Source organism: Accipiter gentilis, chromosome 10, assembly GCF_929443795.1.
Source record: "Accipiter gentilis chromosome 10, bAccGen1.1, whole genome shotgun sequence".
NCBI lineage: Eukaryota > Metazoa > Chordata > Aves > Accipitriformes > Accipitridae > Astur > Astur gentilis.
Genome location: NC_064889.1, coordinates 30,899,680 through 30,924,096, shown reverse-complemented (window position 1 = coordinate 30,924,096; position 24,417 = coordinate 30,899,680). Strand labels below are relative to the sequence as shown.

At 43.0% G+C, this 24,417-nt stretch overlaps 1 protein-coding gene and 1 long non-coding RNA gene across 5 annotated transcripts; one reads left to right on the top strand and one right to left on the bottom strand.

Annotated features, from left to right (window-relative positions):
- Window positions 1–600: 600 nt before the first annotated feature.
- LOC126043835 (uncharacterized) lies at window positions 601–15,957 on the top strand. Of its 4 annotated transcripts, none has more exons than XR_007507522.1 (4): window positions 601–3,578; window positions 10,196–10,285; window positions 12,196–12,364; window positions 13,244–15,957. It is a non-coding gene; the product is annotated as an uncharacterized LOC126043835 (long non-coding RNA). The 4 variants fall into 4 exon arrangements; XR_007507520.1 differs by having other exon boundaries at window positions 13,212–15,957; XR_007507521.1 differs by lacking the exons at window positions 10,196–10,285; window positions 12,196–12,364; window positions 13,244–15,957 and adding exons at window positions 5,526–5,590; window positions 6,110–6,383; window positions 6,513–6,601.
- Window positions 3,838–22,252, bottom strand: WDR45B (WD repeat domain 45B). The gene is made up of 10 exons (XM_049812709.1): window positions 22,051–22,252; window positions 15,966–16,040; window positions 12,855–12,956; window positions 12,125–12,212; window positions 11,486–11,580; window positions 9,509–9,699; window positions 7,477–7,562; window positions 6,491–6,592; window positions 5,822–5,943; window positions 3,838–5,465 (listed from the first exon to the last, which is right to left on the bottom strand). The coding sequence occupies exons 1-10, from the start codon at window positions 22,115–22,117 to the stop codon at window positions 5,359–5,361; spliced, it is 1,035 nt and encodes a 344-aa protein (XP_049668666.1). The 5' UTR covers window positions 22,118–22,252; the 3' UTR covers window positions 3,838–5,358.
- Window positions 22,253–24,417: the final 2,165 nt, after the last annotated feature.

Sequence of the window (24,417 nt, the reverse complement as noted above, 5' to 3'; positions counted from 1 at the left end):
CTTTTAGGCTGCCTGTTCAGTGTTCTCCCCGTTAAAAGCCAGCTTTTGTGTAATCTTTAAAATTACTCTGAAAAAGGCTCAGAATTCTAACATACGGAAGAGCTAAGCGTGCGTTTGCTTCTAGTGACAGAAGTGCTCATCTCCACTGCCAGCGTTTTCTGTCCTTGCATGAGATCCCTCTCCCAGTCCTTACGCCAGCTTTGTTTTTGTGGTAGTGGCCCCACGTTCCAGCAGGTTTGGGAAGGCAGCAGCACGGTCTCCTGGGCGGTGGGATGTTCTTGCCTTCGGACACAACAGTTCTGCCTTCATGCTGGCCATTGTAACAGCAGCTGTAGGGTATTACATGATCCGGCAAAGCAACACTGAGTCTTCCAGAGAGGGGACTGTGGATGGAACGGTGTGAAAGACTAATTCTTTCTTATCGGTCTGGTTAGTCTCAATTCTGAGCTGCTGCCTCCCTCCCTGCCCACATTGCAACCTACCTACCGCAGTGGTAGCAGTCTTTATTATGCCAATTTTTAGTTGTGCTCATTTAGGTAAATACCTGTACCATGCTAATCCCAGAAGACAGAAAAGCACTTCTGCTTCATAAACCACAGTACAGATTGCTGTACAGGAGGCAACTGGGAAAACCTTGCCTTTACATGCGTGGTTATTAAAATACAGGTTCATTTAAAAATGTTGTTTCTTATAATTACTTAAATCCAAAAGTGGAACTTGGAAGTTTCAACAATCTATGTTTTGTATCTTAATTTCCCCCAATGGTAAATTTTGAGTGGTTCGTAGTCATTAATACAGGTTGTGATTTTATATAGCATGTGATTTTATATAGTTGTGATTTTATATGTATATGTGTGTGATTGATATATATATATATATAAAAAAAAAAACAACATATTTTTAGGCAAATCTCTCTCATTTACACTAGAGTGCTGCTTTCTACTAACCTGATTGACCTGGTTCTACACGTGTCTTAACTATGTAGTTTAACATTCTTACTCGGAATCCTGTGTTGTGTCTGACACAAAATTAATTGATTAAGGGAATGTCTGAAGTTCGTAAGTGCATGGGTTGCTTTTAACCATCAGGTTCTTCTTGATCTTATTTGTGGACTGGCAGCTGAAAACAAGCTTTACTCCTGCTTCTGCTTGTACTTGTTTTCTTTCCTAACTATTAATCAAGCCAGACTTTGAAATATTTTTTTTCTATCTAAGAGTCTCATTCTTCTAGCAGTTATGTTAGCCTTTGGGGCTGATTTTGGGTACGTAGCCAGGGCTTTGCATTAGTTCAGTGACTTGACTTTAAAAAGACGTTGGCCACAAATGTATTGATTTAGCACGGACTGCCATACTAACAGATACATTGTTATTTTTAAAAATAAGTTTAATGAGATGTGCACTTTCTGGAATAATTTTCATTAGTGTTGGTTTGGTTCCTGATCCTCTTATGTATTAGTTACGTTCTTTTTGTTTCTCATCAGAATTGGGAAAATGCTTTTGTCTAAAGTATTAGAAAAACTTACTAGAATCCTTGGTCTGGTTTTCATGTCAGTACTTCCAAGAGTTGGGGAGAAATCAAAGGACGGGTACGAAACTACTGTAAAGGGCTGGAATATTTGAAGCTGAAAGAGCATAACCTATTCCTTTAACAAAAAGAATGGACTATTGTGTGAAATTCCACAGGATCTCTTACAGACCAGAACAAACAGAGTCATTGGCTTGTTTAAACAAATACAACCTTTGGGGAAGAAGAAAAAAAACAGTAAAATGGGGGCATTGAAATGGCTTAATAAGAAAGAGGTAGATTCACTAGCGTGTGACTCCAAAACAGGTCTGTCTTTCTGAAGCACATGTTGTTCTGTAGCTTTTGTATTTAGGTCAGCAGTGTCTGCCACAGTCCTTTTGGCCTACATACAGAAGAACGAGGCTTGTGTCTCACATTTTTTAACTTTACTGATTAATCTTCTATTTTCTACTTTAATGTGAATACCTAGAGGTTCTGAAATACTCGTATTCTGTGGCTCCTGCTGGCAAGTACCTGGAATTACTGTTGAATTTATTGCACTGGCTAATCTTCTAGTTTTCCTTTCAGGATTTTGAACTGTGACACAGGTACTGTGGAAAGAGACAGCAAAATAGGGGGAGGGAATAGGTTTGGTTATTTTTAAATACCAAAGATATTAATAATCCATATACTTAAATAGCTGATGCTGGTGGAAATACATTGCTTTTCAGGAATAGTTGTATTTTAGAATTACTGTGCAAATTCTGCCATTTCCTCGCAGATGAACAGTCTGCACCACTGGCCTGTCCCTCTGTCAGCGGGGTGCTCTGCTGAGCAGGGCTGTCTCCCAAAGCCACGTGTTTCTAGCTATGAGTTCAGATAACTGTACTTAAAAGAATAAATGCTGTTGGACCTCTGGACTATAATACTTACCTTCAGCTAACAACTTGACATTTTTATCCTCTATTTAATCCTCTTTTGTCACATAAAGTAGACTTTTGACAGCTTGCTTTGCCCCCTCTATTACTCTGCAGCCTCACGCAGAGCAGGGTGTGTTTGAAGGGCGATGGGTTGCTTATTCTGGTCTCTTAAAACTTGCTTTCTGTTAAACGTGTGCCCCTCTCTGGGGAAGGATATTCCTTAACATCCCGCCCGGGCAGACCGGGTCTGTGCAAGGCCCAGAACACGGGTGAGTATTACTGCTTTGTACTGCAACGTGGCAAGTGTACTGTTGCCAGTCTTAGTCCTGAGCTTCACAGTGTACCTGGATGGTGCAGCCATGCAGTGTCATAAATAAATCAACATGGTGGATATGTGGGCTATCAAATAGTTAACGTACTACTTATTTTCCAAAAAAGCAACTCGCTACAATGCTATTCCATTTCATTTTAGAGGTATGTTTATCCTCTGTCCCACTTAATGCAAATTTTGGTTAAATTTACCAACGTAACGCCGTACAGCAGAAAGTGATATGATGAAGTACTGGCAGAGCAACCTTGAGCCAACACCAGGTGTGAAGACTCATTCTTTTACCTAATTTCTGATTCCTGTAAAATAGCCTGTATACTTAAAGATAAGGATTTGCCAGTAGTACAAGCAGAAGGAATGTGAGATTTAATATGTTTAGGTATGTATTAAGGGATTCCATCATCAGTACAGCAGTATGGTCTGTGTGTGCAGTTAGTGTCATTCTAATTCTTGCTGTCACACTAGAACAGATGTTTAGGGGAAGTTTTACAAGTTTGGTAGTTTCAGTCAACCAAGAAATACGTTCATAGTCTCTGGTCAACTAGAGGGTAACTTTAATGGGAGGGCAAGGGGATGGTGCTTCAGCAGATTAAGGTACATAAAACCTTCAAAGCACTGTGCAGAAGGCTTAATGTTTTAGTTAACGTAGTTTCCTTGCTATTTAAAGTGAGCGCAGCTGACTGGATCATAAACAGCTTACAACTGCACCAGAGAGAGAGGATTTAAATCGTCCTTGGAGAATGGTTCCTAATGCTTTCTTGCGCACCTACTTCTTCAGGGCAGTGGCAGTTTCCAGTTGGTTCTTCTACTAATACAGCTGTTAAAAGGTAAGAAGGTTCAGAACAGCAGCTGTGGTGAATAGCACTGAACAAGAACTGGTTTGCACTGGAAGTTGGACTTGGTTTGGTGTAAATACCAATGTCAGTGTCCCAGGCAGTAATTTGTGTGCTTCCTGTCCTCTGTTTACATGGCGTGGGCAGTGTGATTTGGCTTCCATCCTTCAACAGCCACCACTGTTTACTCAGTTACAGGTTTATTCCCCAAAACCTATGGCAAAAGGAACTTTGGCTGTTGATCATCAGTGAATACAGCAAAATTAGTCACTTTTATTTAAAAGAAATAACATATTACAAATAAGTGTGCAAAACAATTTTTGTGGTTAAATACACATAAAAGCAACATGCAACCTTGACATCAAAATCTGCGTAGAAGTTAGTCCTTAGTATGTTACGTGACACTAAAAGAAACTTGTCAAATTTAGAGAGCTTGCAGCTAAACAATCTTAGAGTGAACTGGCATGTCAGATCTGAAGCATCTGTGAAATTAAGTTTCAGAAGAGCAAGACTTCCCCCCCCTCCCCCCTCAGGTATTTAGTGCTATGAACGGAGAGCTTGTGTCTATTTCAGTTTCTAGTTTAGTATCTTGTGCCTTAGTTCAGCAGTAAATACTAATTGCCATATAACAATTTGGGGAAAGAGTTTACAAGTCAGTTGGTTTAGTCTAACCTAACTGTCCCTAGGCCAACAGTGTTTAGTATGCAACATCTCAAATTAAAAAAAAAAAAAAAAAAGTTTGCAAGTTTAAAGCCATTGCAGAGACCATTATTTCATGCCACCTTGTTCATTTATTGTGCTGGATGTGTAAGCGGCCTGTCCAGTCTTCCAGTTGAAGCACAGCAGTTTTAGAAGCAGTCAGTACAGCTGTCACACCAGTACCAAGGGTAGTTGTTAAACCTGGAATGGCTGTTTTGTTACAGAAGGAATCACCTCTACAAATACAGGAGCTCCAGGTGCCCGAGTGCCCTGGGCGCTTGCTCCACACACCGAGGAGAGGGTAGTTGGGTCAGCCAGTGCCTAAATGTGCCTTCAGCTACTATGTACAGTTTGGCACCTTTGACAGTTAGTGCTGATCGCTCAACTTACCCACATGGGCAGGTGGACTGGAACAGCCATCTGTGGCCCCAGCACTACCACCGCCCACCCCCCTAGCCCAGGTCAGAGGACAAGCATAGTTCAAGCTACAGTTGTGTGTGGCTACGTGCTTGTCATCTCTTTTCCTCTGTTACTCTGAGATGTGCTCAAGGGAGGGGGGGGAGGGGGGGGGGGAAGGCAGCACTCCTGCTCCTAGCCAAGCTGCTGGAGTTTTATTTGAGAATGATCCATAGTATTTCCCCCACTCCCAGCCATTCAGAGGCAGTAAAGCAATACCTAAAATCTTCTGTTTTCACATCCCTTTTTCTAAGGCTAGTTGTACGTTTGTACAGCCCCCTGCAGATCTTTTTGTGTGGCAGGCACTCGTGTTTAATCTAAAGTCATTTCACAGTTTAGATTAAGAGAAACCCAATAGGCACAAGCTTGTTGAAAGCCACATCTTGAAAACTTGAGTTGATGACAGTAACCCAAAGAGATTTTAATGATGAATACTTGCAGAAATGAGAATAAACATATGTAGTCCACTACTTCAGAGCTTGTTGTGATCATGTTGGGCCAGGCTTCTCAGTGAGGTCTGCTAAACTTCTTGATCAGTATTGGACATTCATATACTGTCCTTCCAAAAATGTGGAATAGCCAAGGCAGTACTTTGACCCACGCATTCCCCTCAACTCAGTCAAAGCTTGTCGTCCGTCATTTCTAGAAACTGAGCATAGACGTCCCTTGAGCATTCCCCTTTTTGGTTGAATAAGAACTTGTAGTAGCTGCCATCTGCACATATTGCTGAAACAGAAACAAACATGTTAAGTTCAGCTGTTCAGAGGCACTCTCCTGTTCCTGCAGCTATAGCTTAAACTGACCTTTCAAGCCAACGGAACATAGAGAGGGCTGCTCTGGAGGAACCTGAGGTAAGTCAGTCCCCGTGCAGTGTCTGTCAGCCCAGCCTGCACCCCGGATTGCTTCCTTCCACCCCAGGGAACTGTTTGATCTTACTCCCTTGCAGTGCTGAGCAGCTAGAGCTCCTGTTATCAGCTGAAGGGAGATGCAGCACCTCACCTAAGCGTTCCCGCAAGTTCAAAACCAGTGTAGTTCAAACCCTGGTTCTCCAGACAGAACCTGGGGAAGCCTCCAGTACTTACCTATGACAGCATTTGGCTCTGTTCCAAAGGCACAAATGCACGGAGAGCCTGAGGGAACCTGAAACTTGGAAAAACTCCATTTGGAACTGAAGTATTTGGGGAGAAAGCTGGCAGAGGCCAAACTGAAAGAGAGAGAGAGGGAAAAAAAAGTGTAACAACTCAGTAAGGTGTTGACTAGAGTTGATTTAGAACTGCTGCTGTGTTTGAACAAGTCTCACTAACTGCTATTTTTGATGGGCTTTTTTTCTTCTACTATGTATCAGGTAACATGTACGATTTCCTTTCTAGGGAAGGTGGACCCTACAATTACCTTTCTGGCTTCATGTTTTTAAGTGACTGCAAAAACTGCCAAAACAATGGATTTTAGCAGAGATTGCTTTACGCGGAGTGTCCACAAAGTATGTTCATGCTAAGAGATAGCCACTAAAAACCACCCTAACCTTCTGCTGGAATTCTATAACTCCACAAAGGACAGCAGAAATGTGGCAGTTGCTATGTAGTCCTAAATCTGCAGCTTCTCTCAAGCACAGCAGATGTATCTTAACCACCTACAGGAGTGCAGGTATTGGCTACTGCTTAAACTCTACTGGAAGGGCAAGCCCCCCCTCCTCAGCTTGTTCCCCCCCCCCCCCCCCCCCCCCAAAGGCTTCAGAATGGCTCAAACCCTACCTTGACTGCTTATTTCTTTTAGGGTCTTCTGCAGCAAAAATATGTACTGTGCCATGGTCGCTGGATACGCAGATTAGGGAAGCATCCTGATTGAAGTTGATACTGTAGAGAATACAGACAGTTGCAGTATCCCTACTGGAACATACCCACAGCTTCTGGTGTACACGACTCTGCTGCTGCAGTTGCCTAGAGCAGCTGGCAGACAAGGTGTTAACAGCTCCTCTCCTGAAAGAGCTGGGACTCCTGCGATTCAGCACTGCTTTGCTGACAGGATGAACAGCCCCTGCAGGGGTGAGTGCAGGTGCTTGGAAGAGAGGACCTGCTACATCAGACCAGCCATGCAGCAGACTGCCCTGACACGACATGAGGGGGGTGGGCCATTCTGCCATTTCTGCTGGAAGAAAATGCATGACCTCTGCTCTGAGGAGTAGGCAGGTATTGGAGAAAATGTGCAATACTCCTACCCCAGAGTGGTGCTCAGTAAAAGAATGGAAGTTTCCCCACTCCTGGGAGAATGCTTCCAGCAGTGGGTTAGTCGAACTTTTGCCTTGGGCTCTCGCACACAGAGCAGCACTGTGTTGTAATAAACTTCCACTTGCCCCCAGGTGCTCGTCCTAGTCTCTCTGGGAAGTGTCAGGCTGCATCACTGCATTCCCCTTATTTCAGCGGGAAGTCAAAGTATTCCCCCAGCTACTGTTTATTCTATGCAGAGAAGTCAATCTGTACATCTTTGTCCCAACCCCTATAGCCTGTGCCAGGCTTCACACAGCTGCCGGCTACTGCTCTCTCCTCACCAGACCGAGCAGAGAGGAAGACGCACAGGCCCAGTGCAGCCCTGGCACTTGGGCTGCCAGGAAAGTCCTGCCTCATACCCATGGCAGCATAACTTTCCTTTGCTTTTTAACACTGACTCGGGTGCCGTTTACTGGGGTGCCTCAGCACAACACTACCCACAAGATGACAAACGCAGAAGCAATTAAACATACCAGTATATATTGGCTGCCTGTGATCCTCTTCGTAGCTCCTGGATTAAATGCCCTGATGAAGTATCAAATATTCTTATGAGGGTCCCCTTGAAAAGAAATCAAGCATTATATTAGGAAAGACAGAAGACTCTTCACAGCTGTGAACGCATCCTAAAATTCTATCTGACCAGCACGCCCCTACATGCATCACTGGGGTTTTTCATTGTGGTAGATTTGAGAGAACCTCTCAATACTAACTTTTGGGTAGAATATTGATTTCCCTCCCTGCCATCCCCACAGTGTTACAATGCTTTGGTACACAATCCTGTTACTTAGCTATGCAACTAAGTAAGTTTCTTCCAGGTTATATTCTAAAGCACTAGTGCAGCCCTGGCATTAGTTTGCAAACATGAGAGTAGACTTGTGTACAGCCTTTTGTGCCCAGGTTCTGTGAATCATTTGTTTCTTGCTCCCCATAGTCCACACCCTGTTTTGATTGGTATTGTGTAATTTTTTCCCCCATAAGTATGATCAGGCTGTGGCTGGTCTTGCCTTACAGTTAGTTCAGTTGAAGTAATTCAGAACTGGTTCCCTATCACATGCTCATTATCTGTATTGCTCCAAATCTAAGAGACCCCCATAGGTGAGCCAGGTTACAGACAGAATACTGCAGTGAAAAACTGTACTGAATTTTGAGTAAACTGAGCTTGACACCAGAGATGCAAAACAAGTCAGTGTAGCCCAAATAAAGTTATCAACAATTCAGTAGTGCTTTCATCTGATGAATTATGGGGTATACATTGTCACCTACAACTCGTGTTATACACCGGGTAAACAAATGCATCTCTTCAGTCACACACCAATAAATAACAACCCAGCAGAGAAAGATTCGGGTAAATGTCAGCTTAGTTTTGATTTAAGACACAAGCTTGAGATGTTTGCTTACAGTATGCTCAGTATGGCAGTTTGGCCATACTCCTATTTCAGTTTGAAAGTGCTGTTTGAACTTTTTCCTCTATGCAAAAAAAAGTCTTCATACAAATCCAGCAGATTTTTATGCTGTTTAGCAATGGAGTTGGCAGTTTTAAGAGCTGTGTTTAGAAGACGTACAGTAATTAAGCTTAGGTAAGAGACTGGCTGCATTTTTTTTTTTTGTTTGAGCTATATAGGCTGTGCAGTAGAAACTACTCCAAACAGAGACTTGTTGGATTAATTTCGTGTGTCCGTTTTAGTTGAGTGGAAGAAGGTAGCGAGTACTCAACTTGCCTCAGGTAGATGGGCATGTCTACCTTACATTCCTTTGGACACTTTGGAAGCAATCATAGTGTTGGACTTCACCGACGTTCCCATGGAGAGAGCAGGTCTATGACTTCTTTGCATTCTCTCTGCACCAGCCCAGCCCAAAGGGATTTGTACTCTGCAGTAACTTCAGGTTTTTGTCAGTCTGTTGTGTTCTTTAGCCTTATGTAACATACGACCACACACAATTTGATAAATATTCCAAGAACCTTTTTACCATTTACACTCTATGAAAACATCTGCAATGTGTGCATGAGAAAAGCAGAGGCAGCACGCTTCCCTCCTGGTCTGTAACAGGAGTTAAGCCAGAGCAGAACTACGTTCTCCAGTGTGACAGACCTATTTGCAACTATTTCTTGAGCCAGTGGTTTTGAAGTGAATTTAAACAGAAAATAATAAAAGTGAAAGAATGCAAATAAGCTGCCCCCCCTTCATTTTTTAAATTAGTAGCAGTTATTGAAGAACACATGAAACGTGAACTGCTTGGGCCAGATCTCATTCAAATGTCACTGAAGTCACTGCTACAGTCAGCTAAAACATAAACGCTACCTCAGGCACGGCATTTGGATTCCTGTTTGGGTATCCTAAAGGAGCAGTAAAGATAAAGAAAGACTGAGAATGCATATTTCAATGACGAATTTTCCAGCTTGCTATTTCTATGTCTTTCCTACAAAAGGATGCAACTTCCTATTTTAGCAGGAGTTACTACACTAGAATGCACAGTAAATCAGAAATAGGAGGAGATTATTCTTACTTTTTCTGATGCTGTTGCAATTCTTGTTCCCTGCAGGTTTAAAGCTATACAGCTCAAGACTCCTTCGTGAGCTGGTATGTCTACAGGAGGCTTTTCTGTATTAGCGAGATCCACTATTTGCACATGCCCAGTATGTGTTCCAGGAAATGCAAGAAGAGAATTATTACTATTTGGACAAAGGACACAGAGACCTAAAAGACAAAAAAAAAAAAAAAAAAAAGAAAAAAAAAGAGAATAACCATGTAGTTTCTATAGCCTAATAACATTTTCAAACATAAGTTTCTAAAATATTGGTAGTTTCAGAATAAACAAACATACATGTAGTAAATCAGAATTTCATTTTAATGGCTATTGCAGTATCCCAAAACATGATCCGTCCATAAGTGCAGAGCATAGAGAAGTAGGGGAGTAGCATTATTTTAACTTGCTCTCATCACTTTATTTCAAAGTAATCTAGTTGTGGTTATCCAAAATCTGGATGTTTTCGGAGATCAGCTCCATCAGTCTGTTACAGCAAAGCTATTTAAAAAAAAATAAAAAAGTCTCCTTAGCAGCTCGAAAAGTGTAAGTGTTTATAATAGGTGATATTTTAATTTCTCCTCTGTCAGTAAATCCATTAGTATTAATTAATGTTTGAACTTGGTTTTTATGCCACTTGTGCTTTTTTTCTTCATAAATTTTTTACAGACCATTTAAGGTAAAACCCATCTCTGCCAGGTGTTCTGCTGATACCAAGTCAATTCCTGCAAACTCAGCCCACAGCTAGCCAAGCAGTGGGTGAGTATTATAAGAAACAACATACTTCTACTGCATTTCCACCTTACACCCACCAGCCTGGAAGTCAGTCAGCACGCCGAATCTGCTTCTAGGCTGTGCTGTCCCTGAGTGCAGCCAGCAATTCCCTGTTCACTTCTAGCAGGCTTGACAACCTCTGAAGATGGGGACTCCAAGCCTAAGTAACCCCCTGGTGGAGAAAACATCTTCCTGACAGCGAAGCTGATCCTCCCACCACCCCCTGTTCTACTGTCTGGCACTATCAAAAAGAGTTTGCATCCATCATTTCTGTAATTGTCCTTCAGGTAGCTGTAAGCCACCAGCGGCAGACAGCCCTTCACAGTCTCCTTTTGGCATGAGTAAACAAGCCCAACTCCCCCCGCCCCGTGCAGGCCGTCCACTTTGGGACCCTGACCATCTTCATCGCAGGGCACAGTTGTGCCTGGAGGCAGATAGTCACACAGTTACCACTACATCCCTCCAGTCTTACACCTTCCCTTACACACCTAGTCTTAGGTGTGCAGCTGATGGGGGAGCATGCTCCTCTCTTTACCCTCGGGGCTCTCCTTCCAGCCAGTATCTCCCTTTTGCAATAATACCTACTGCCACAAAACGTTTCCTTAGGTCCAACACAAGCCCCATCTCCCCTATGCCCACCTGGCGCCTAGAGCTAGCATCACCACACTACACAAAACTTAGCCTGTGGCACTAATGCTCAGCTTGGTTCAGGATACCTTCTGCTCGCTTTAACAAAAGACAAAGCCATACCTTGCTATTTAAAAAGAACAACATCAGTTTGCTAATTAGGCTCTTTTGACACCGTTGGGAATGGTTCACTAGACAGCTTAGCTCTATTACAAGAGAGGAATGCTGCACTTTAACAGCGTTTGTGTTTATAATTAAGCTTTCAGCACAAAATACATCAAGTTCACAGGTTCTTTACAGAAGAAATCATATACCTCTTCGAGAAATCAAATCTATAACATAAAAGGAACACATGAAAAAGCTGTTCTGTGCCAAGTATTAATAAATTTTAATAACTATTTTATAAACACAAAAGCATCTCCAAAAGGCTTGACTATAGTGCAATAAGTAAACTGGTTAATGACTTACTAAGTAACTGATTCAGGCAGCTAAAGATAAATAGCACATCAAGAACAGAATAAACTTGTTTCCATTCCCCAAGCCATGTATACAACTAACCTTTAGGGTTGTAGCAGGTTTCAAAGACGTGCAACTGGTGGGGATTGTGTGTGAAAGTGAAAACTTTAATCATCGAGTCCAAGACTACCACAATTCTGAAACAGACAAGAAGTTCCTATGACTTGGGGTGGGTAGAACAGGGACATAGATATTAATTCAAATCTGCAAAGGCTTTCAACTGATTTAATGGCTATATTCTTACCCCCACCTCCAACAGGCAGTCTTGCAAAAAACATTCAACGAGCCTGCAAAGCACTTTTATCCCAAGCTGTGACAGCAGAACCCCTCCGCCCACACATACACAGACTCCAGCTGTTAATATATGCTCTTGCTCTAGAGATCTGCCTGAATTCCCTTCACACTCCTCCATACCTAGAAAAACAGTCAGCAGTAGCCACATGAGAACATTTCCCTGCATGAGAGGGCCAGAAAGTCTTAGAGGCTTTTCACCAAGGTTTCAGATACCAGTATACTTGAGCTGTGATCTGTTAACACCTAGTGCTTGCCCCCAAAAAGCCTGTTTTACTTTTAATTGCTGGTGTTAAAGCAGGATCTTTTTCTTCCTATGAACAGCTGCAAATGAATAAGAACAGTGTACAAAGCCAAGCTGTGTGTTTGGAACATGTTTGTTGTGCCTACCTGTCTCTTCGCAGCTTAACTGCTTTGACTTCTGTAGAAAACTCTATCTCAATGACAGTCTTCTTCTTCAGGTCATCCCAGATCATTACTGGAACAGTGCAGAGGTTGCATTAGATCATCAAGGCATATCTGAAGATGCACATCATCTCCCTTATAACAACTTCTAGTTTCTGAGAAAGCCAATCAAGAGGTGCATCCAATAGCTGACCACTTACAGACTGGCATCCTGCTCACCAGAAGGTATTTAGCTACTACATATCAACCCAGTCTTTCATGCTATGGCTTGTGCAGGTAGGAGCTGGTAAACTCTGACCACAGAAGCTGACAATAAACCCACATTTTTCTAAAGACAGTCAGCTTTTTTGTTTTGCTCTGAGGGTTATCAAAGAAATTAGGCAGCAGAGTCAAAAAAAGTAGCATGTTTTCCCACAAAGCTTGCCAGCCAGGGACCTTTTCCCCCTCAGGTTGCTGAGCCATAGAGTCCCTTTGCAAAGTTAACTGTGTGAAGTACAGACTTTGTCACCAGGTCTCAGAGACTGGTCACTGCAGGTAACTTGCCTGTTAACACTGCAACAGCAGTGATGCAACATAATTCACCACAGTTCCTTAACACCTGCTGCAACATCCCCTCCATCCAACCTTCAGAATAGCAGACCCCAGCTCAAGGCGTTTGGTTTGGGAGTTCTTTGGGCAGTTTCACACATGACAAGATCTATTCCTTGAGACTCACCTTTGTTAGGTGGATACTTTGGCTTTTTTCCTCCACCTACTAGTGCTAAATAGTTGCAACGAAACAGCATTTCGACATGGCCAACACCGCCTTCTAGAAATTCTGAAAGACAAATTATTTTATTTAAGTGTCAGAACCTGTTAAAATGCCATCTGATTTTTTACCACTGTTACAAGAAAAGCTTGCATTATCTAGCACTTCTCTCGGGCACCTGAGAAGAATAGTATTTTCCTACCCTGGCTGACCTTAAAAAACAGAGAATCCTCTAAGAGTGGGGGTGATAGACAAGAAATCCTGACTAAAAGAATGAGGGTGGTTTTTTTAAATTTTTTTTTTTGTGTGCTTGTTTAAAATTAGGGCTCTCGGCAAAGTTGCTTTATTTTTCATAGCAATGAAGATCACCACTGTTGTCATTCAGTTGGGACAGGCCTCATTTTCATATATAGAAAAAACACAGCAAGGTTTTAAACACGCTGCATGAGAGGAGACCAAGCAATATCACCATGGCAGCTTGACCATTTCTATTATACAGTGGGTTTGTAAATATGTTTAGAAAGACTGTCCAGTTAGCTCAAATTCATTCCCCTCACACACACACATTGCAAATCTGGTGTTGCTCTATTATGCTAATGCCATGCATTTAGAAAAATACCAAAACTATTCATTAGTCATGAGCCTTTTTATTTGCAAGGGGATTTGTCTTTAGAGACTTGGTGAATTTGAGGAAAGAAGGCAAAATGCACACCTGTGTAACTGAATTAGAAACTCCAATGCTTATTCTCTGGAGCATACCCATAGCTGCTAGAATAGGTGAGAAGTATGGTCCAGCTCCAGCAGGCCTCCACTCGATGCAGGAAAACAGTGAAAGCAAAACAGATCAGCTGGTGCAGACAGCTTCTCATTTTTAGTGCAAGGAAAAAAGTTTTTTTTCTTTTTAAGAATCTCAGCTGCAAAAGAAGTAGAATAAGATGCCATGCTTATGGTGCAAGTGGAGGAACAAAATACCAACCAGGGGATTTTATAATAAAAGAATTTTTCTATTTGATGATATTTGAGCAGAGGCTTGGCTTTGTTTACATAGCTTAGAGGGCTGCTTGGCATTCCACTGGGGAGAGAGAACTGAACTGTCAGGAGGAGAGGCCATGACTATGGCCTTCAAAGTAGATGAGCAGATTTAAAAACAAACTTCTGCTTTAAAAGACTGTCCAAAAACTCCACACACTGGCAGGCTGCAGCAGGAAAGGTGGATGAAACTAGTAAACCATTTCAAAGCTAGAGGAAAAGTTGAAATTTCACAAGGACTCGAGAGAGACCTACTGTCAGAAATAGGGATGGGAGAGAACAGCAAAAATGTCCGAGGAGCTGGGAGGAAGCACTACAATGGAAAGATGCAGACATATGCATGAAGGATTGGACAAGTGAGATTCAGTTGGACATTAAGAAGTGCTGCAGTACATCTGGATGAGGAATCTATGTTGGGACTTGACTACACAGTGCTGAAAAGATACTCGCACTGGACCAGTAAAGCCTTGGATTTCATACAAGTCCTTGTGGTTTCTGCAACAACACTTTTGACTGCCGCACTTCCTTCCTAAAAATAGTTGTATTTGGACACTACCCTCTTCTGCACCTGATCCTCCTCTTAACTCCATTAAAGCGTTTAAAACGTGACAGCACATTTTGTTATGAAGAGGTATTATCACTGCGACAAAAAGTCTTAAAATATTTACGAATTATAACCCGAAACAATTTAAGAATGCGCAATGTGTTCTGAATCTATGCTAGAACAGACACTTTTAAGTTCTGACAGGTGATGCTTGGGCGGGGAACTTATGGAACTCCTGGATAAAAGAAAGACAAGCCAGGGTGTAACAATTAAGACTTGGTTACAGAAATCAATCAAGTAGTCCCAGTTGGAGCTTGTCTATCTCAGTTAGGTTTGAATAGGTAGGTTTAAATGTACATGAAAGATGAACAAGATTTCTCTGTGTACCTATGCAGCCAGTACAGTCTGACCTCTCAGAATCCACACAGGAAAAGCAATGTGACTCTTAAGAAACATTTCACGATAGGAGCCCTGGAAGTATGTCCTGAGCTACCGGCAGGGAAAGTTTTGACAAGGAACTCAACAGGACTTCAGCCTGAATTCTCATCCTTTTAGCACACTATCAATCACAGATGATAGACCTAAGACATGTTGCTTATGGAAGAATTTAGTATTAAGAACAGAAAACAGTTTGTCAGCTTTGGCCACGTGAACAGTGACTGAACTCTTACAGCACTAGAAAGTGAAAGCATGCCTATTTCATAGGAATTGCTATTTTAAATACATTTTTCCTCTTATTAAATCCTTTCTATCACCACAGACTGGAAGTGCTGGGAAACCTGTTTAGCATGGCAGCTTTCTTCCTATATTTAGGGTTAGAATCGCATGGCCAGGCTTCATTTCCCCTTATTTTGACTCAGTTATGTTTGTTTTCTGATAAAAAGCCCCACTACCTGTTAATATAGCTCATCTAGTAATTTCTGTTAAGACATGATACTAGGTTTACTGCCTTAAGATCTTCCCAAACTTTTTAAGCATACAGAGAATATAAAATTTAGAGTATTAGAGGTCTGAGCTCACAGTGCTCTTGCAAGCTATACTCTAAGCAAGTACGAGAAATGTTACATCTAGTAAAAAGGCAGTAGTTTTATTGCTGTACTAGATCGTCCAGATTACTGCACAAGAACAGAACAACCTCTCTTGATGGTACATAATAATACTGCAGCAAGCAACTTTTTTCCCACTTGTGAATAACCAGGCAACTCGCCTCCTGTTCAGGAACTACAAACATTAGCAACAGCTAACACAATTCAGCCTCTGCAAGAAGGTAAGACACATTCATCATCAGCCAGCTTTATGCAAATGAATAGCATATAAACATCTGACCAGGCAGTGGCAAAAGTGAGAGTCCCTTAGGGACCAGCATGGACTTCCTTTCTTAAGGCTTTATTCAAAGCCTTCTAGTGATGGAACAGTGAAAGCTAAGCAAGAATCTTACAGAAAAAAAATGAGGAGGCTGAGCTTCCAACACAGAACTAGCATGGTATAATAAGTAAGCATTTTACCTTGTTTCTCTTTTTCTTTGAGTGGATCTGCATTATAAACTCGGAATCCATTTTCCATTCCACATGCAAAGCATCCTGTAGTAAAAAGCACATATATATATACACATATACAGTAATTGCGAGATACACTCAAGAACTAAGCAAGAGCCAGAGAGTTAAGAGAGCGTTACTCTGTAACTGCATTGTTAAATTCAAGCTGAAGACCACTTGCAGGCTTCCTTAGTGTTTGCAAGTGAAAACCATTTACAAGAGTTGTCCTCTGTGCTGGCCTCCATTGAAAGTGGAAAGTTCTCAGTAGTATTTTTAGACAGGTAAGAAAACAATGGAAGGAAAGGAGAGCAGTTCCCAACCCATCTGTATCCTATGCCACGCACTAGAGAGGGAAGGAAACCTGCATTTTAACTTTTATGGCCCAACAGCCATTATTAAGCAAAACCCCTCCTTTCTTATTAGATCCAGATTTACACCGTGATTACGACTATATGAAGTATGATCAATTGTTCATATTTCCACAGAAGAGACCTTCTCAAACATAGTTTTTAAGAATGCTCTAATGAGAGCCTACCGAGTTGGATGCCAATAATTACATACCAATAGCTTAAGTCTAAACCAGGGAATAATTAGAAGCCAGATTAAAATACTCTGGAAAATTATTTTAGTTACATTTACATACAGAATTATGTATGTGCCTTTTTAGTGGAACCCATCCAACTGCCAGTGTCCTGTCCTGCTGTTTTACTGACTAATGGGTGAATGTAGTTACTGATATAAAGAAATGCCAGTGTGCAGTTAAAAGCAGCTACCATCGCTAGAGGCAGGCTGACGGAAGATTAGTTGCTACACAATTTATAAGCACTACATCAAAAATCCCGTTAAGATATTCAACATACTGGAACAGAGGTATTCAAATTAGTCTGGTTTTATTCTTACGCACCGCAATGACTGCAAAGATTTAAACTCTCCAAGTGAAAATTGAGGAACTATGTCTAAATACATCCCTTCCCCAAACTCAAGACCCCAGAATCACAGGTGCATGGGGGAAGGAGGGAAGGAAGTCTTCACTCTCAACATAAGATATCCAAACGATTTGCTCGTAGCCAGGCGACCCATGATTTCCTACACACAAGACTGGACCGGTTTGCTGTGACGTGATGGCTCAGAAGCTGGCAAAAGGGCTCAGACTGCAAGAAACTGTTTCAGGTATTCCTGGTGCCAAAGGTTCACAAAAAGCCAGCAACGGTCCTCACAACACAGGCAACTAACTTTATGGTTTGCGTACTATTAGCTTAACATAAGGTCAATTTAAAAAACTGCATGTGTTCAATGAAGAACAAGTGAGCAACACTCAGTATATGTCTTCCACTGCTCATATCTTGATGCAGGTTAAGATGTCAGAAGAAACAATACAACTGGTGACATCTTGTTGAGGGTTTTTTTGTTATAAACACAGAAAGAAAATCAATGTTCTCACATAACAATAAGAAAATTTATAATAAACTCGATCTTGACAGTATTAGTTTAATAGCTCCACAATTTGGGAAAAATAATACAGCCAGTTTGAGATTCCTTTTTAATACTTCAAGAGTTTCATTCCAAGTAGGACCACTTAAAAAACCCAAAAAACCCCAAAAAACTAAACACAACAAAAAATCCCCACAACAAGAAAAACCCAACCAACCAAACACACCCCCCACACCCCCACTCAACCAAAACCCAACAGCAACCAAAAAAGGCATTACACACATCCTCTGCTTTACAGACCAGTATCTTACAAGGTGTGGGGGTGTATGTTTGGCAGCATCCTTAGGGTTCCTATTCACTATTCACTTAACTCACACATACAAAGGAAAAATTACTGCAAGATCCACCTCTGCACCCTTCAATGTAGAAAGGAAACAACCCTCTTACTTTACATATAGTTCCTAACAGCAGAGTCACAGACCCAATATACCAGACTGTTCTAACAGTACAGGTTAGCTAAATAGTGAAGAAAACATAACACACAAAACCCTACTCTGCCAACCCAGAAGACTCACAGGCACAATTTCACCCTGTCCAAGATTTTGTAATAAATTCAGCACAAAAAATTCTTATTTACATATGTAAACATACCTAGAGAGTGGTTAACAAGTATATAATAATTATAGAAAGATTAGTAAAGATATTGAAATTGATGCTTTTAAATTAACTATATTCAATTTACCTCCTCCCTTCTCAGTGCATCATTCTTTAGTTTCCTCTGTCAGTCAAATACATAAGAGCATGCTGCGTTGAATTCACAACACTAATAACCTGCCACCTTGTGCAGTATACTTTACTGGGATAACGGGAAAGTAAATTACAATGGCAACATTTCTCTCTACATAAAACAATACTGTACAGAATGAGAACTAATCTGTTTCTGGTAGCTGTAGTGTGTATCCATATAATTATTTTTCCAGCAGCAGTTTTACAACATAATTTTGTATTTCCAGGGGAGACAAAGGAGAGGGATACTGAAACTGTTCTACAGTAAAAGAGCACTATAAAGTTTTACTTGTGTTAACACCAGCAGCTTTTAACAAACCCAAACAGAACATTCCTAATGCATTAAAATGCAGACATTACATTTATTGTAGCACCACTACAGCTTTTCTGCAGGACTAACCTCGTGACTAAGATGTGAGCAACTTCTAATGTCTTGGGAATATCTACATTTTTAAACTGGAGACAATACACCAGAACTGATGGAATGTTAGTAATGGTGATATTCCTCACACAGTCAGTCATTACTGACAGAGATACGAAGTACTCAATCACAGCAACCCCTGAGCCAAACAAGAAAAAAGCAGCCATACAGGAAGATCTACTGCTACTCATTCAATTCTGGGTTACAGGATCAGCTTTGGAGCCCAGCGTTTCCCATCCAACTGATCCCAGCATTTACCAGTGGGATCACAAATTCTACAGCTACAGCTACAGCCTGTAAGCTCTTACGTATGACAGAGCTGGAGAGGGGCTGCCAAAAGAGGGAATTGCTGCAGTAATAGGTATGCTTCCTTCCACAGGAAGTTCGCATCTCATTTTAGGGGACAGACATGCTGTCAAAGAGCCACTGACAGAAGACACCTCAGATACTTTAAAAAAAATAAAAATAGATTAGTACAGAATTGTTACCCTAACATGCAGTTGTGCTTGTTCCTACAGTAAAAGTACTATTTGCCAACAGTCCCAGTGAGGCCACAGTGAGTTTTGTTTGTTTTTCTAAAACCAAAGAAAAAGGAAGGGTTAAATTTATGACTGCCTAGAAGATACCACAAGCTGAAAGGGGCATGCTGACATAAAGGAATCTGCAGGCTTTAGGGCCTAAGATCCAGAAATTGAAACAGTGAAGTCTAGGGAAGCAACTACGTCAGGCGCGGTTCCTAGCACGTTAGTTTTCCTTGCCACAGCAAATTTTTTCTAAAGCCATAAGAGAGAGCACAGAATCCTACTAACATTCATGGGGTCCTATAGCTAAGCATTTCAGTCCACTAACAGAGATCAAATGAATAAGCCAAGTGTTTCAACACCAAAACAAGTTTTCAAACTAGCTTTAGACTACAACAATGACAAAAGAGAAACTTGTAAGCAATTTACCCATATACTTTCTGGTATGGTAATTTATTATGATGTTTTGTCAATTCATTTCTGTAAAGCACTTTAGTGTCCTTCTGAAAGCATCAGAAAAGTCCCTGAAATCAGGAGTACACCAGCTTGAAATTAAGAACCTGAAGTCAGAGTATTCTGTTTTAAAACAACTGAAAACACCCTACAGTATGGGCCTTCCATTTTGGGGAAGATTATACTGTTTCTTTATTTTTGAGTTTAAAAACAGAAAGTGGCAAAGGCACCCAATATAAAAATACAGTATCACTCAAAAGAGTAAGGGAAGCACATTTCAGAAAAACTGCAGATGCTAGCTTTATCACTTGTCAGTCATGGAAGTTAAGACTTGGAGAAGCTTATTAGATCATTTCTCCCATCTCCCCATCACTACGGGATTGGCTAGTCTTAAATTACTAAGAAATTAGGTTATTGTGACAATATATGCAGACACCCACACTACTAGGCTTCAGCACTCAAGTGACTCATATTTCTATTTTTGGTAGAAGGAACAAGGAAGAAGTAAAGTTTTCCTCTTATATGCTCTTCTTTGAGCTGCCAAAAAATTACCTATCCTCTAACACTTTAAAAAGGTCCTAAACCAGTAAAAAGTTAGCATGCTACACACAGTTCAAAAGTCATCACTCATAAGCAGAAAGAGCTCCGGGAGCCTGCAAATGAAAGCCAAATACACATTTTTTTTCTTCAAGTTTATTGTTGTTATTCAACTGGCTGGCCAGGCTAGGTAGGATGGGACTTGAATACTGTCAGCTCACAGATTCCCAAGCCAAATTCCTTAATGTACTTTGGATATGACATTATTCAGGAAGGTTTTTATTTTGCATTTACTGCTACAGAATTTAGGGAAGCCTTTGCAACAAAGAACAAGTTTTACACACTAAAATGATGTTCTAAAACATTTTGCAGTAAAAGAGAAACTTATCTTCTTACACAGTTTTCTTTAAAACCCCGCCCCATCACAGGCCAAGCATCACATATTACCATTTCATTACACACCCCTGCAGACCTAAAATGAAGCTCATTCTCGCAAATCAATTTTCCCATCTCTGTTGCAAACGTAAGATGAAAACAAGTGCATAGTTGCTGAAAAACAGACTATTGTATTGTTTTCAAGTCAATGATACAGCATGAAAAGAGCTACCAAGAAGCTCACTCTGTTAACAGCTTGATACACTACTGACAAAATGTCATCAGAGATGTCAGACTAAAATCAATAGAATAATTTGTGTTTACCCACAACTTCAACAGCATCAGCAACAGGTATACGAACTACAGTCTACAATGACAGAAGCTGCAAGACTGTCTTGGGCAAGAGTATTATTTGTTAAGACAAAAGGATGTTACAAAAGGATGACCTTCTATTCCTCATTTGACAAAAGTGACACTTACTCATAAGACTGGTGCTATTTTTATATTGCAAAAGCAAGATGAGGCATATGCACCCCCTTTCTAGAAAAGGGCCTTCCCATTTCTAACAAAGTAAAAAAATAAACCAAGCACACAGTGAAGCTTTTCTGTGGTCCATGTATCTTGTCTACCAGTATGATTAGTAGTTTTAACCATAATTTTTAAAAAACAAATCAGGCAGGGAAAAAAAAAAAAAAAAAAAAGGTAGTTATACCACTAATTTTAAACGCAAGGTACTTACGCTGAGAAAGTGACGTTTTGTGAGCTACCTTTTCAGCAATGCCGTTTCAAAAGAACATCCCTTTGAGCACATGTTTCAAGGCAGACTTGTACAACTACACAAGGGAAGCTAGCCAATTTTTAGCAGCCCAACTTACAGCAAGCACCAAACGGCCATCTGAGAGGCAGGTGCCTTCGAAGATGCACATTAAACACGACTGTTCCTTCTCCTCTCCCCCCCACCCAGCTCTCCCCGAAGTGAGCACACACACACACACACACACACACACACACACACACGCAGGACCGCACCGGCACTAAACCGACAGGAGAACGCCCCGGCCGTACCTCCGCGAACGCAGCCTTCCCCCCCTCCTGAAGCGGGGGCTGCGTCCACCACAGCAGCTACACGGACCAGACCCCGGCCATCCTGTCACGCCGGCGGCCGACGGGGAGACACAGACGCAGCGAGGGGCGCCGCGGCCCGCCCGCCCGCCCGCCGAGGGACGGGAGGGATCCCAGGCCCAGGGCAGCCCGCCCTCCCTCAACCAGCCCAGGCCGCCCGCGCCGGGTCCCGGTTCCCGGCCGCTGCCGGGAGCCGCGGCAGGCCCAGACCGCCGAGCTCCGGGCGGTTACCTCCGCCGGGCTCCCAACCGCGAACCGCCACCCCTCCCCGCCGGCACAAGCCGGCTGCCCGCGGCCGGGCCCGGGGGAGAAGCCTCCGCGTCGGGCGGCGCCCGCTCCCCTCAGGGCGCCGCGCCCCGCAGCTCCCCCCCGCCCCCGGCCCCGGCCCGGCCCGGCCCCGCCACCTCACCGTGGTCCTGGTTGAAGCCGGCGTAGAGCAGCCCGTTGCCGTGCGGGTTGGCCGGCAGCAGGTTCATGGCTCCTGCCCGTTCGCGTCCGCCCGCCGCCCTTTAAACCATGGCGGCGCCCGCCCGCCCGCCTCAGCCCCGCCGCGGGAGCCCGCCCGAGCCGAGCCGAGCCGAGCCGCGGCGGACAGGCCGGCGGCTGCTTCCGACCCCGCCAGGCAGCGCCGCCGAGCGCAGAGACCATCCACCCACCAGGGTGAGGAGCGCCGAGCAATCGAGCGGCGCCGCGCCCCGCCTCGCCCCTGGGGCCGGGCGGAGAATGGCGGCGGGTGCGCCTGGCTCTGAGGGAGCGGAGAGGGGGTTTACCGCTGGGCGGGAGGAGGAGGATCTGCTCCAGCTGGATGCGTCTCTGAGGAAGAAGGGTGTTCTCAGGGCGCTGCTTCGGGGAGGCTGTGCCCCGAGGGTCGCGCAGGCGCGGGCTGGGGCTGCCCCTCACCACGGGGGTGGCGAGTCCTCTCTTGGGGGCTCCCGAGGGTGTAAAAACACAGGGGCTGTAGCTTTACCCCCTGGAGCTCTGCGTGGGCCTGGCAGGCCTGTGGGGATCCCCTCTGCCTCACAGGGCGATCATCCTGGGCTTCTCCAAGGCCAAAAGAGCTGGGATGGGCGAGCCGGGCCTGGTAAAGCGTGAGGCGCCAGCTGGTGTGAGCCCAGGGGCACGGCGGTACGGGAGGATACAGCCCCCAGGCCCCCTCCCAGCTCTAAAGAAGCTCTCACCTCAAGGGCATACTGCGTACCAAACTAGTAAGAACAGAAGAAATACAGTTAGAATGGTGCTAAAATAGGGGATCCCCTCACTTGCAAAAAAAACCCCAAACCAGAAAACAAACTCAAACAACAACAAAAACCTTGAAAACTCGGAAGTTTTCAAGACCCAAGGCCTGAGCAACCTCATCGGAGTTCCACAGTGAATTTATTTCAAGCAAGGTGATGGACCTGATGGCCTGCTGAGGTCCCTTCCAAGCTGAATTATTTCATAACGGTATGATTAGCCGCAAGCCCACATCTTGTGTGTGCTCACACAAATGCCAGCTATTCCATGCTGTTCACATGCATTCACTTCCTTTTCTAACTTGCTCTGTGCCTTCCACTTCAATGGCTTGATGTTCTATTTCAGATTTGTGACCTATTCTCTAGTGCAGACTTCTGTTTGGAAATTACTACAGCTTTTCAGTTTACAATGGCTCATTGCAATCCTGGAACTATCTGCAGCGACCAGCTGGTACATTGTTTTTGTGCAGTCATATATATAAAAAGTAAAATAATCACATTGCATCTTTACAAGATTTTGTCTCCTCAGGCAGTCAAGAGACTTGGTATATGAAATAACAAGTCCGTCTGTGCTTTTTTTTACATCTTCCCCTTTCCAGCTACAAGCTCAGGCTTTACTTATTGCACATGGGATTGTTGCAGGCATTACCAGAAGCGAGGAGTGCTGCTCTAGCCTCTCCTCCTTACCTTGTCTTTATACTGGGTGGCAGAAGCAATAGAGAATCTGACCTTGAGGACACACACATCCATGTTAATGCTCTCCGCAGCAAGGCATTCTTACTGCACATCACGTACAGAAGGGAACCAAACTAATGACCTGGTGATTGAAGAGGACATGATTATAATTTGGAAGAAACTTAAAACAGTATAGCAATGTGCATGGAAGAGAACTCTTCATCCTGCACCCAGCCACTAGTCAAACATAATCAGACCGCTCCCAAACTACGGGTGTCTCTGCCGCTATGTACGTTTTCTTAAGATGTGGAGATGCAATTTCTGCAGTCTAAGAGAGCCTCATCCCGGTATCTACAGGATTTCTCTGCAGCTCACTCGGCATAGGCAGACCGGCAGGTGGAGCCTGCTCATCACCGAGGGAGTGATCTGACAGGAATTCTGTCCACCGCACTTTGTTTTGCTTTTTAGTCTTTAACGATGAGAAGACTTGTTCTTGATTGCACTTTTCTTTAAGTAGTAATGCCAGGTCCTGGCATAACTTTGGCATTTCACTGGCTGGAATTTTCCCCACTCGCCTACAGAGGCTGTGGATTTCTATACTGATCCAGAAGGAATATTATATATACGTAACTTGACGGTATCTCACTATAGTGAAGACACCTAGAAGAAACTGGGATGAAGCTACACCATCACCTCAAAGGATTGTTATCACAATTCCTTCACAAATGGAAGACATGACGTGTATTGTTCTTCCATATTTCAGTTAACAATATTGAAGACAGATGTTGTATCAAAAGCCTTACATGATGTTTTTAGGATGAATTCACATTCCTGATATTCTAGTTCAGGTATATTGTTCTTCAAATTCT

Bases quoted from the DNA above. Each gene is read 5' to 3' on its own strand.
- WDR45B (XM_049812709.1), bottom strand. From the start codon at position 22,117: ATGAACCTGCTGCCGGCCAACCCGCACGGCAACGGGCTGCTCTACGCC. The intron at 9,700-11,485 runs GTTAGTTGTATA...TTTGTCTTTTAG, and splicing joins AACCTGCTACAACCCTAAAG to GTCTCTGTGTCCTTTGTCCA. The intron at 6,593-7,476 runs GTATGTTTAATT...TATTCTCTACAG, and splicing joins CAGGCAGCCAATATATACTG to TATCAACTTCAATCAGGATG.